The 13,180-nt window shown below is 42.8% G+C and overlaps 1 protein-coding gene across 1 annotated transcript in view; it reads right to left on the minus strand.

Moving 5' to 3' along the window:
* Nucleotides 1–2,431: 2,431 nt before the first annotated feature.
* MINDY4B (MINDY family member 4B) overlaps nucleotides 2,432–13,180 on the minus strand; it is a gene marked incomplete at both ends in the record, with an annotated part of 36,546 nt that continues 25,797 nt past the window's right edge. Inside the window, 2 exons of the mRNA XM_082719806.1 lie at nucleotides 2,432–2,574; nucleotides 5,035–5,215. Of these exons, the coding sequence (XP_082575932.1) occupies nucleotides 2,432–2,574; nucleotides 5,035–5,215 (324 nt within the window). The remainder of the gene's footprint in view (nucleotides 2,575–5,034; nucleotides 5,216–13,180) is intronic.

The raw sequence follows: 13,180 nt of genomic DNA on the forward strand, positions 1-13,180 counted from the left end.
GGAACAGACAATAATTTTGAGGGACATAGAGTCCTAGTCAATACTGAGGAGAACAAACTATTTACCATCTCCTCAAGGACATTGTCCCACTATGGATACAGTTAGTTTACATAACTATTCAGAAAAATTACGCACTTCTGTATTCAAGCAAATAACTTTTTCCGGACTGATTAAGAAGCTGACAGGACATGGCGCACCTGGGTGGTGCAGTCCGTTAAGTTTGGTTTTGGCTCAGGCTGTGATCTCAGGGTTGTGAGATCCAGCCCTGCGCTGGGCTCCAAGCTCAGCAGGGTGTCTACTTGAGAGGCTCTCTCTCTCCCTCTGGCCCCCACCTTGTGCTCTTTCTCCCTCTCTCTCTAAAATAAATAAATATACCTAAAATTAAAAAGAACAAGAAGAAGAAAAAAGAAGCAGCAGCTGAAAGGACAATTGAAGTCATTTTTCTCAAAACACAGAAAGTTCAAAGGTGATCTGATATCCCAGGACATTTTTAGCTCCTTTTAAATAACATGTTTCCACCTTTCAAAAAAAATTACTGGCTGCCCTGCTAATAAGACAAAATAAAAACTCATTTTCCAACATTGACATGAAAAGTGATTAATACCTTTATATATATCAAAATTATTATACCTTTATATATAAAACATAGGTTCTTAATCTTTCCTCTATTATTTTACTTATTTATAGATTTGTTCCAGGAATAATTTAAGACAAGTTACAACACATAAAATATGGCAAAGTAACACAAATTATAAATAAATTAGAAATTCAAAGGAAAAATAGGATAGGGACCAAAAATAGACTCAGAAATGAGGCCAATTAAAAATGCCTTTTGTCAGGATGACAGACCAGTTGTCTACACAACAGTCATCTCAACCTTCTTCCTTCTGCAGAGCCCCGATTTTGTTCTGGTAACAAGTGTCCTGCTCTCAGCCCCAGGAAATGAATCACGATTGACCTAAGAGAGTCATGGATCCCTTGCCGGACCATTCTTGTTGGAAAAGCACGTCCTTATTGCTTGAGACATTTTGAATGAAATCTCTTAATCGTGGCTGGGAACGTCCTCCCTGAAGTACGTGCTGTTGTCTGTCATTGTCCCTACACTTACCAGCGGTCCACTCCAACAGGCACATTTGGTTAGAAATGACTCGGTATCCATAAAACAAAAACCAGGCCTGCACCTCAGGAAAAGCACCATATTGCTAAAACTAATACCAAATAAAACAAGGGTCCAGAAGGATCTGCGTATTTATCCAATGGCTTTCACATCCCTCATCAGAACATCAAAGTAATAAAGATACCGTAATCAGCAATCCAAGCCAACTTGGCTTTCTTTTTTGACATAGTTTATTATTCACCTTGAAGTTTCATTTTCTCCATGCTCCTTAAGTTAAAATATTATACTTTGAGCCAAATGAAAATGCATTTCACAAATTAATTTGGGCAATGGGCTCTGAAAAGGTGCTCTTCGCAATCTAACCTTTGGCTTGTGAATACAGAGACCTAAGTCTGAGAGTTGGCAGATCAGTGGAGTGGGTTTGGAAAAAGGTCTAAATGGTTTCCATGTACTTTTAAAAGAAAGAATAGGTGTCTTACTCTGTGTATTTCTTCAGAAAAAGTGTAGGCATTCAATAGGACTGGGAAAGATTTACATTCTAAAAAGGATTGTTTCCCTTTAAACAATGACGTAAGAAGAGAATCTATTTTTATATATAATTTTATTTTACCTAGGAATAAAACTTCTTTCTCAGTTTATCTGTTTGTCTGTCTATGTATTTATATTCAGCTTATAAAGACAAGAAACAAACATAGCACTGGTAGAAGGAATGTCTCCTCCTATGTGCTCACCTTGACTTGAACCCATAAGCCAATGACTTTCGCTGCCACGCTACCAGGAATAGTCCCTGCCCCAAGCCCAAAGAAGTCCATTTACTATTTTAATGACCAGAACCTGCTAATGTGGACATGTGAAATGTAACCTTAAAAAAGAATGCTCTCCATACCGGGAAGTCTTTGAGAAGGCTTGAGTTCTTGCCATAACTAAAAATCTGATGATGCATCACTGATGACTTCATCCCCAAATGAAAGCTAGCTGCCTGCGTCCATCATCCTCAGGGAGAATCACACCAAGAAAAGACTGATCGAAAATAACAGTCAAGAAAGACACTTCTTTTGCTCTATTGAATAAAAGGAAGGGATACACTTTGCGGCCCCTGCTGGAAGGGCCTATGTTTCTTCAGCAGCACCGATAACAGCAGCAGAGGGCTTCGCAAAGACCAAAATAAAGGGGGGGGGGGTGAAAAAAGAAAAAAGTGGAGTTTTTCACTGGGGCTCATGAATGAGGAATGTAGAAGTAAAGAGTCTACCCCCATATGAGGCTTTGTGCCAAGCAACTCAACTTCAGAAATCGCTGCACATCCTGGCTCTCTCTTTAGAGGAAGGGAACGGTTCCATGCCAGTTGATGGTGGCTTCTCTCCACTTGGTTCTGATTGCCATCTCCACTGGAGAAAACCGTCTTCCTGGTACATGTTCATCTTCATGTTGGTTCCTTTCCCAGTGATGGGAGTGAGTATCTGAGTGAGGGACAGCCAGCATTTTTTTAAAAAAATATTTATTTGTTTGAGAGAGAGAGAATGAGCGAGAGAGAGCTGGGGGACGGGCAGAGGGAGAGGGGGAAACAGGCTCCCTGCTGAGCAGGGAGCCTACCTGGGGCTTTATCTCAGGACCCTGGTATCAGAACCTGAGTCAAAGTCAGACGCCTAACTGAGCCGCCCAGGCACTCCAAACGGCCAGCATTTAGGCCCTTGCCTGTATACACCATTCCAGAGGAAGCCAGGAAGGAAGAAAAACACGATGGGTGGGCAGGAATTGGGCTCAGTGAACTGTGTTCCTAGAATTGGTTAAGCAGAGGGGGATTCCAGTAGATGGTATATAGAAATGCCCTATACAGAACAAGTCTGTGGTAGCATGTGTATTTTTTGAAACATGAATATTGGTATATCATGTGATGCACATTCCAGCACCATGATGTGACACATAGAGCCAAGCGTAGGCTAAGGAAGTTATCAGGAAAGCCAGGAGGAAGGAGAGCTCATCACTTCTCAATGCATCTAAGAGTACATTTACATTTTTGTGTGAAGGGTGAGGTAGTTTAGTGAAGTGCTCAAGAACAGGGTTCAAGGGGCACCTGTGGCTCAGTGGGTTAAGCCGCTGCCTTCGGCTTATGTCATGATCTCAGGGTCCTGGGATCGAATCCCGCATCGGGCTCTCTGCTCAGCAGGGATCCTGCTTCCTCCTCTCTCTCTCTGCCTGCCTCTCTGCCTACTTGTGATCTCTCTCTGTCAAATAAATAAATAAAATCTTAAAAAAAAAAAAACAAGGTTCAAGAACCAGCTTTGTCTTAGGGTACCTGGGTGGCGCAGTTGGTTAAGCATCTGCCTTCAGCTCAGGTCATGATCCTGGAGTCGTGGGATCAAACCCTGCATTGGGCTCCCTACTCAGGGGGCATCTGCTTTTACCTCTGCCCCTCATCTTGCTTGTGTTCTCTCTCTGTCTCTTTCAAATAAATAAAATCTTTTAAAAGAGAGAGAGAGAGAGAACCACCTTTGTCTCGTATGCCATTTGAGAATGTACTTAACATCTCTCAGCCTCATTTATTCAATTAGCAACTGTTTATTGGCTACCTCAGTGTCTTCTTTGTGAAAATAGATATCATAGTATCTACCTCATATAATTGCTGGGAGAATTTACTGGGATTATGTGTACAGCTTCCAATACAGTGCCCAGAATAGAATTCTTGCAAAGCCTGTGAGTTAATACAAACATGCTTTCTGGGGCACCTGGGTGGCTCAGTTCATTAACCATCCAACTCAGTTTTGGCTGAAGCCATGATATCAGGGTCTCGGGATGGAACTCCACATGGGGCTCTGTGTTAAGTTCGGAGTCTCTTGGGATTCTCTCTCTCCTTCTCCCTCTGCCCCTCCCCCCACGCTTGAGCATGTGCATGCAAGCTCTCTTTCTCTATCTCAAATAAATAATAAATAAATAAATAAAATATTTTTTAAAATGATGCTTTCCTCAAAGAAGAGAGTAAAGTAGGAACAATATTTTAAGGAACATATTGTCAATGTCTTCCTAAATTAAATGGGCTAATATGTATCTTCCATAATTAAAGAAGAATTAGGACTTGCACAAATAAAACAGTCATTAAGATAATTTTCCAGATTCAGTCATTATCATGAAAAGTTGTTGAACACCAGGCCTGTGATGCTAAAGGCCAAGTCAAACATCGAGCCTCCACCAGTAGGACCAAGATACCCATCGTGTTTATTCCCTTGTCCAAAAGGCCAGTGCTTAAAGACATTCCAAGTTTAGAGACAGTTAAAGTTTAGCCTTTTTTCCTTATGGGTTTAAATGAATATGGTCGTAACTGAAATAAAATGACCTGTATGGCTGTCTGCTTCTCCCAGTGGACCAGAACCTCTTACATTTTGCTGGGACTATGCCTTGTTATTATGGCTTTTGCAGCGTCTAGCTCAGTGCCTGGCCCTTAGCAGGCCCTCAAATATCTGAAGAGAAATGCACTCTCAGTTTGCTGAGTTATGTCACTGGATGATCATCTGATCAGTTGTAGGATGGAACTGACCGATTGGAACACCCTCTGCCCCGTCCATCCATTCTTCCAGTGCTTCCCCTCAGGCATTACGAGCCCCGTGCTCACAGGGGAAAAGTCCTGGAGAGGGTTTTTTTGCAGATGGGATTCATTCTCTTTTGTTGTTTCTCCCACCTAGAAGTTGTTTGTTCCCCTGAGCTACATCTAAACCCGCCACTCTTATTTAGGGCAGCTGCAGACTGCCCCGGGTGCCCTCCTTGGGTTTAGACCCATGGGACTGGTGTGTGGGTTTCATTTCAGAACTCAAGCCCAAGCGTCTTCCTGCAAGGCGAGCGTGGACACCCACACAGCGGCAAAACACCGGCACCGCGTCTTTCTGAGCGCCCTAAGGGGCTCAGCACTTGGAGTCTGAAATGCTCACCTACTGTGAGATGCACGGGCTTCTTCTGGGAGGGCCGGCCACCGTACAGGTACAAATCAAAGCGACGCTCCACTCTCCAGTCTGATAAGAGCTGCTTGTTTGTGCTGAAAAGAACACCAGGGTTTCCATTGATGTTGCACAGCCAAATAGGTAATTTGGGGGTCTTCAGCATGCTGCCCACCTGGAAGGGAAGGGGGAAATGTAGATGAACATACAGATTTGGCTGCATCAAGGCAGATGCTGATTCGTCATCGTAATCAAAAAGCAGCTCAGAGGCTTCTCGTTGCAGGTGCAAGTGTGCGGGGCACTCTGCGTGCCGTGAGATCTGAAGCGAAGGCTTTGTGGTGAGCGAGTTTACATGCATGAGTGCTGTGGTGTCACGGGGATGCTGCAGAGTGGGCACGGCCCCATGGGGCACATGGAGGCACCCCACGTTTGGAGTTGGGCTTGGAAGTTAAGTAAAAAATAATAGATCAACTAAGACATAAGTTTAGGGCTGGAATAAGAGAACTTCAACTTGTCTTCATCATTGACTGGTATATTTACTCATGTGCCCAAGATAGGACAGTACTTCATTCAGCAGGTGGTCAGACTTCTGGAAATGCCATTTAGAATATTTAGAGAATATTTAGAATATAGACATGGAGAATATTTTGAATGGAGGAAAGAGCTTCCAGGAAGTGAGGGGAAAACACAGACATACATATAACATTCATACATAGACACACATACCTGCATGTTAACACGCACATCAGATGTGAAGATGTACCAAGAGCTGAGATTCCTAGGTTAGCATTACAATAATAATATTAAATTTGCACCTTTAACTAGTTTATCTAGCTTTTGCAGGCAACTATCTGTTCAGCCTTGGATTCTCATAGCTAGTGAATTAGACGGACAAGAGTACCACTCTGAGAGGCACCTTCTGTAGCCCCGAGAACCTGATATTAAAGTGCATTTCCATGTGTGATAGCGACCATTTTGTTTAAAGAGACAAGAACTTGTTAATGTTAAAAACTACTTTTTTCTATGTGAAGACATAATTATGAACTACACAGGCAACAACAACAACAACATTTTCACGTGATACCAGGGAGAGCTGTTGGACCCTCAGCCTTGGCGTGTCTGCCTGTAGCCAAAGGGTCCAATTCTGCTTCTTTTCTCCATTCAGTCCTTTTTAGAGTTGTCCTGTATGTTCAGGAACAAATTCTGTTTTATGGAAAATCCAGCTTTGAAAAATTATCACATTTCATAAACCCACGTATTAAAGGCTAATAACTTGACATTTGGATTTCTCAATAGTTCTATTCAAATCTCTTCGTTTTGCTTTAAATTCTTCAGTTGTGGGTGAGGGGGTGACTCGGAAATGCTTTTGTCTTTAAGATTTTCGCTTTTCAGCTACCATAGGAAAAACGTATCGCTGTATTTGAAAGACACAAACTCTGTTTTAGTTAGTAGTTAAAAATGCAGTCCAAGGGGCACCTGGGTGGCTCAGTGGGTTAAGCCGCTGCCTTCGGCTCAGGTCATGATCTCAGGGTCCTGGGATCGAGTCCCGCATCGGGCTCTCTGCTCAGCAGGGAACCTGCTTCCCTCTCTCTCTCTCTGCCTGCCTCTCTGTCTACTTGTGATTTCTGTCAAATAAATAAATAAAATCTTTAAAAAAAAAATAAAAAAAAATAAAAATGCAGTCCAAGCCTAGCGCCTTAATTTGGACATGTTCATAGTCGTTGCAGGATTTGCTTATCTACTCACAGGAGAACTAGCCCCTCTGCTCTGAGTATAATATGAGCATCTCACATACCAAACGGCAAGTCGCCCACCGGCTACGTTGGAAATAAAACACAGAGGACATGCCATGGAAGCCAACGAATGTGTTTACATTCCAAGAATCCACCCACAAGTTCCAAATAACATTGTAACCATTCATTAGTGATAAAACAAGCACTTTCTTTTTTATGCCTTCTTGCTTCGGCACCTTGTGTATTCAAGGTTAGATGTAACCAAAATAAGATCTGCAGGACATGGAATTATTAAAGTTTGAAAACTTAAATAAGCTAATGAGGAAATTTAGGGCCATTTGCAAGAAAATGTCGCTTCTTTTGCAACCCAAAAGAATTGAATTTGGGCTGATTTCCCACCAATGAAGTTCCCTGTAAATTACATCTAGGTGGATGTAATAGAACACAGACATGTAAGATATTGTTTCTCGAAGTTTTTATAATGTAGGCAAAATTCAGCAGGCACTTGGGTAACTCTCTAGGAGGTGCTGACACCACACTGTTGTTACTTTCGACAACAATGCAGTAGTTTCCTCTTCTGAACCCAAAGCTACTCAAGATTTTATTAGAGTAGGAGGAAGATGTAGCAGTTAGAATACAACAATCTCCCACACCCAAAGTAACCATACAGAGACTGCACACTGGGCAGGCAGAGCCTCACCTGCCTTCAGAGATTCTAGTAGAAAAGAAAACGGCATTCCTGACTGCCGGGGTAGTTTGGCTATTAACTCTAAGAGGCAAGCCTTAAGATTATAGCTGAGAGCACACCTGGTTTAAAGTGAGCCCGAAAAAAATAAAATGAAGCCCCTCCCACTTAAATGCCACCAAACGTAATCTCCCCTTCTTTTCCTAGTAGACCCCATCATGTATTTGACTGGAACTTCCAGTGAAGACTTTGTATCGCTTTTGGGTAGACAGTGCATCAGCTAACCTCCACCCCCAAAAGCCACATTCTAAATATGTTTTATTGGTGAAATTCCGCCAATGCAGAATTTGTGTGTGTCGCCTTGTGTTGCCATGGTAAAAAAGGAAATTAACTGGTGATACAGTAGTGCTATAAATAAAATACCTTTCTCCTTAAGTTCACTCATTGTGTAATAAGGCCAGTGTTCCATGCAGCAATCAAGCCTCTCATGACATGTATCCTTAGAGGATACAGCCAGTGTAAAACTATAAGTACAGGACAAAAGATGGACAAATTCTAAACACCACAGGGCAAGGATTGAATCCATGTAATTCTTTTTTTTTTTTTTTTTTTTTTGGCCATCTAGAACAATGGCTCTTAGAATGTTTGCATAATGAGCTTAATATTGCAAGTCCCAAGGGCCCAGTTTGGTAATGGGAGTGGAAGAAAGGTGTTGGAGATTTGTGCTTTCTTCCCTGATTCCTGGTGACAATTCGAATGCGTGACTGTGGAGTGTCTGGCTCTCCTCTCTGCACCTGGAGCACAGAGTGGCTGTAACTCCCCTGGACGAGTTTGCAGGTATGTTGTCTTGTTGGCCCAGGTGCTACCTAAGCAACTGGGGGAGGGGGGCAGGGGTTGCCGGCTGGAGCGCCGTGGGCGGAGCTTCACAGGGTACTTTTCTGGTTGGATTTCTTCCTACTAGTCTCTTGCAAGGGAATTTAAAGAGGGAAGAGGGTATGGCCGGGATGGTGGTGTGCTCTGCCAGGGCTGCCGGGGGAGTCGTTTCAGCAAGACCTAAATGACTTAAGTCCCTTCTAAAAATCAGAGTTGATTTTTCTTCTCCATGGCAGGTGCGAAGATAATGTGAACCTCCTAAGGCTTTCCAGATGGTGTTAGACTCAAACTGCTTTATGTTCTCACTTAGGTATTGGAACCTCACACTCAAACCTGTACCTTCAAATAGAAAAGTGACGGGAGGCTTCAAAATAGTGCCTCAGCTTGTGGGTAGCTGGCTGTGTTCCGCAGGAACTGTCAGTCTGGTGGGCTCTGGGGGGCTTGCCGTGGTATCTAATGAGAACTCCATTTTTTTTTTTTTAAATCTCACCCACTGGGCTGTGACATTGCGATTGAAAGACGTGTGTTTTTGCAGTCTCTGCAATTTTATCCCAGAGTAAGAAGAGATTTACTTTAGGAAGACAGATGTAGCATCATAAGATGGATTTCACCTGGACAGCAGGATCTTTTAGCATGTTGGGTTTTTTTTTTTTTTTTTTGAATTCTGAAACCTTTCTTATATTCGATTTTATTATCAGTGGATACATGTAATCTTCCGATTTGCAGCCTCACCCCAGGCAGGAGCCGCTATATACCCATACAGCCCCTAAGTACCCGTTTGGCACATTCAGGAGTCCTGGGCAGAGGAGTTACCCTGCTGGCTGGTGGCTAGTTTTCTTACTTGAACTGCTGAGCTATATGAATATAATAGACCCGCTTTATGAATAAATAGACATATATACATGTATATATGAGCAAAAAGGAAGGGGTTTGACCATGGGGGTCTTCGATCCAGTGATACAGAGAGCACTGTTCTGGAACCCCATCTAGGTCTTTCTGAGCAGACTTCTGCTGTGTAAGGTATTTCAGTTCTACAATAGAATACTCTGAAATATGAGGCTTCAGATACATTGAGGTCACGTGCATCTTCTGTTAGCGCCTCTCAGTACTACCAAGTGTGTCCTTCGGTAGTATACCTGACAGACACGGTCTGACAAACCAGCAGGTGAAGGGGGGCAGATACATTTCAAGGGTGTGCCCCAAGTACGTGTTACTCATAGTCACCTCCAACTCACAAGGATTTTCACCTAAAAGTCAATGTATAAATTTCTAGCTTCTGGAGTCATGCTTTCCAAAACCTAACCATGGTATTGCCACCATCTAAATGTTAGAGTCTAGGGTGCCTGCAGTTGCTTGAGCATCCAACTCTTGATTCTGGCCTGGGTCACGATCTCAGGGTGTTGGGATCAAGTCCCGCTTTGGGCTCTGAGTTTGGTGGGGAATCTGAGGGAGGATTCTCTTTCCTTCTGCCCCTCCCCTGCCCACACAAGTGTTCTCTCTCTCTCTCTCAAATAAAAATAAATAAATCTTTTTAAAAAATAAATATTAGAGGGGTGCCTGAGTGGCTGAGTGGGTTCAGCATCTGCATTCGGCTCAGGTCATGATCCCAGGGTCCTGGGATCGAGTCCCACATTGGGCTCCTTGTTCAGTGAGGAACCTGCTTCTCCTTCTCCTCTGCCTTCCCCGTCAGCCCCACTCATGCTTGTTCGCTCGCTCTCTCAAATAAATAAATAGAATCTTTAAAAATAAATAAATAAATAAGTGTATGTTAGAATCTAACATCAGTGTACTTATAAGAGATTATAGATGACATGATACAAATCTATATCTATATGTAAATATGAAGATATGATAGATTATAAAAGCATTCATGATAGAGTATAATCCAAAAACTGGCATTTTGTATTGATGACTTTACTAGAAGACAAGAAAGATGGTAATGACAGACAGCATGGCCCGGTGGGCAGAGCCTGGGTTCTGATGAGGGTGGAGCAGGCATCCTAACCCTGACTCTGACACCTTACTGGGGGCCAAGGGCAAGTGCCCACACCTTGCTCCGTCTGGGTTTTCTCAGGTCTAAAAATCAATGGTCAAACCACGGACACTGGACTGAAACTAACACTTCCACCTTTGAGTGGAAGCAGGGATTAGATGAAATAAGAAATCCTTGAGAATGAATGGCTCAGAGAGAGCCTAGCACACAGGGTGTGCTCTGTACAAGAGGCTGTTAGCACTACAATAACAAATAAGCTTCATATAGACTTCTTTAATCACTATCTCCAGGAATAGTGAAAAATATATCTAAAATTATATATATGTAAAACATAATTATAGATATGATTACTTGAGTAATATAGATGAGTAATGGATTGCTTTTTATCCCCAAATAATGAGCAGATAAAGAATAAAAAAGCTCCTTCCAATAAAACTTTATATGTATACATGTATATATGTCTATTTATTCATAAAGCGGGTCTATTATATTCATATAGCTCAGCAGTTCAAGTAAGAAAACTAGCCACCAGCCAGCATTTGCTCGTTAATACATTTGTTCTGAAACCAAACTCCAAGTGCATGACAGAGACAACATAATAAACATCCTCGGGGTTTTAAGCCATTAGTGTACAATTGCAGGCAATTTTCACTGAGGGCAGGACTCATAGGAGTCTCCCTGGAGAGGGAACACAGCGTCCAAGAAGGAAGGCTGAAAAGTCACATGAGTCCCTTTCTGAAAGGACAAGAGCATTGTAGATATGACTTCTATGTAGATTTTAAAGTGAACGCGAGCAGTTTCCATGCTGTGCCCTACTTCCGATTTATGAGTGAGCATTTACACATTGGTCCTGTTGTCTGGTCCATTTTGCCACATTAATCACTTTCTCAGTAGGAAAGCTCTTACTTGTTACCTCATGCCTTGGCCTTTTGGCTTACTTTAAGGTCCTGACAAACATCCGCTTTATTACTGGAGGGTACTTTGGGCTCTGCAGGTAATTTTCTGTGAAGCATGATTTAGCAGCTCTACTGGGCTGAGCTGACTTGTGTAGAAAACAATGTGCTCCGGAGAAAATGGTAGTGCTGGATCTCTGTGAATTCTTGACTCTTTGAGGCATGCACTCTCTTTCTCTCAGTCTCTCGCTCTCTCTCTCTCCCTTTCTGTGGCATCGCCTTTGACATGGTCCCTTTTCTCAGAGCCACTTAGTAGCTCTTTAGCAGACACCTACTTAATTTTAATTTAAGATAAGGTTGGAGACTGGTCCCTAAAGCCTTGCAGGTGTTTACAGGAGCAGAAGGCTGTCACCGCTTGAAAGAAAATAGTCGTTCCTGTGATGTTAGTTGCAATAGCTAGTTTTCCAATTCTGCATACGTGGATTTAATCAGTTAGGTCTAAGGAGAGTTTTTGCCCTTCCTTTAAAGCATTAGCTTGGCCAAGGCAATTCTGTCCCCCCAGAGAATGTTTGGTAGGGTCTGAAGACATTGTTGGTTGTCACATCGAGGGGCGGAGCTAGAGGCATCTAGGGGGTGGAGGCCAGGAATTCTGCTAGATACCTCACAATGCACAGGAGAGCTCCCACTACAAGCACATTCTCCAGTCTGAAATGTCAGTCGCGCTGAGGTTGAGCAGTCCTGATCTAGAACAGAAGTTTCTAAACCTGGCTGCCCATAAGAATCTCTTGTGGGCTTTAAAATCCTAATGCTCAGATGCTCTCTAGACCAAATGCAATAGGGTCATTGGCTAGGACTGGCTATGCAATTGTAGTCCAGTGCAAAATGAAAACATGGAGACCCTCATTCAAAAATTAGTAAGAATTTAAAGGGATGACAGGAGAGCATTAAACTGAGGGCAGGGTCTTCTGAGTGTGGGGCCCTGTGTGCCCACTCTGGTCCTTCACACATGAAGCTGATGGTGTTCAGGGGGATGACCTGGGCATTGGTAGTTTTAAAAGTTCTCAAAGTGGGCCAATGACTTTAACAGACCTCTCGTAAAACGAAATATACAGATTGCAATTGAGCATATGCAAAGATGTTCCACATCCCATATATCCGGGAAATGAGAATGAAAAGAGCAATGAGATACCATGATGCCCCTCTGAGAATGGCCAAAATCCAGAACACTGACAACACCAAATGCTGGTGAAGATGTACAGTGAGGAAGCCTCACTCGGTGCTGGTGGGAAGGCAAGAATGAACAGCCACCATGGAAGACAGCTGGGCAGTTTCTTACGAAACTAAACACTCGGAGTGCCTGGGTGGCTCAGTGGGTTAAGCCTCTCCCTTTGGCTCAGGTCATGATCTCAGGGTCCTGGGTTTGAGCCTTGTATCGGGCTCTCTGCTCAGCAGGGAGCCTGCTTCCACCCCCGCAGCCCCCACCTGCCTCTCTGCCTACTTGTGATCTCTCTCTCTGTGTCAGATAAATAAATTCTTAAAAAGAAAAAAGAAAGAAAGAAAGAAAGAAAATTTAAAACAAAACAAAACAAAACCAAAAAAACCCTGAACACTTTTGTCATATATCCAGCAGTCATGATCCCTGGTTATCTGTCTAAAGATGGTAAAACCCTACGTCCACATAAAAACCTGCACACAGATGTTTATAGCAGCTTCATTCATATTTGCCAAAACCTGGAATCAACCAAGATGTCTTTTGTAGGTGAATGGAAAAATACACCTTGGTACATCTATGGAGTATTACTTAGGTAATGAAATATTATTCAGCACGCTAAAGAAATGAGCAATTGAGCTGTGAAAAGACAGTGAAGAACCTTGAACTTATATATTACTAAGTGAAAGAAGCCAGTCTGAAAAGGCTACGTACTTTATCATTCCACCATGTGACATTCTGGAAAAGGTAGAA

The sequence above is a fragment of the Mustela nivalis genome (assembly GCF_964662115.1).
Source record: "Mustela nivalis genome assembly, chromosome: 1".
Lineage (NCBI taxonomy): Eukaryota > Metazoa > Chordata > Mammalia > Carnivora > Mustelidae > Mustela > Mustela nivalis.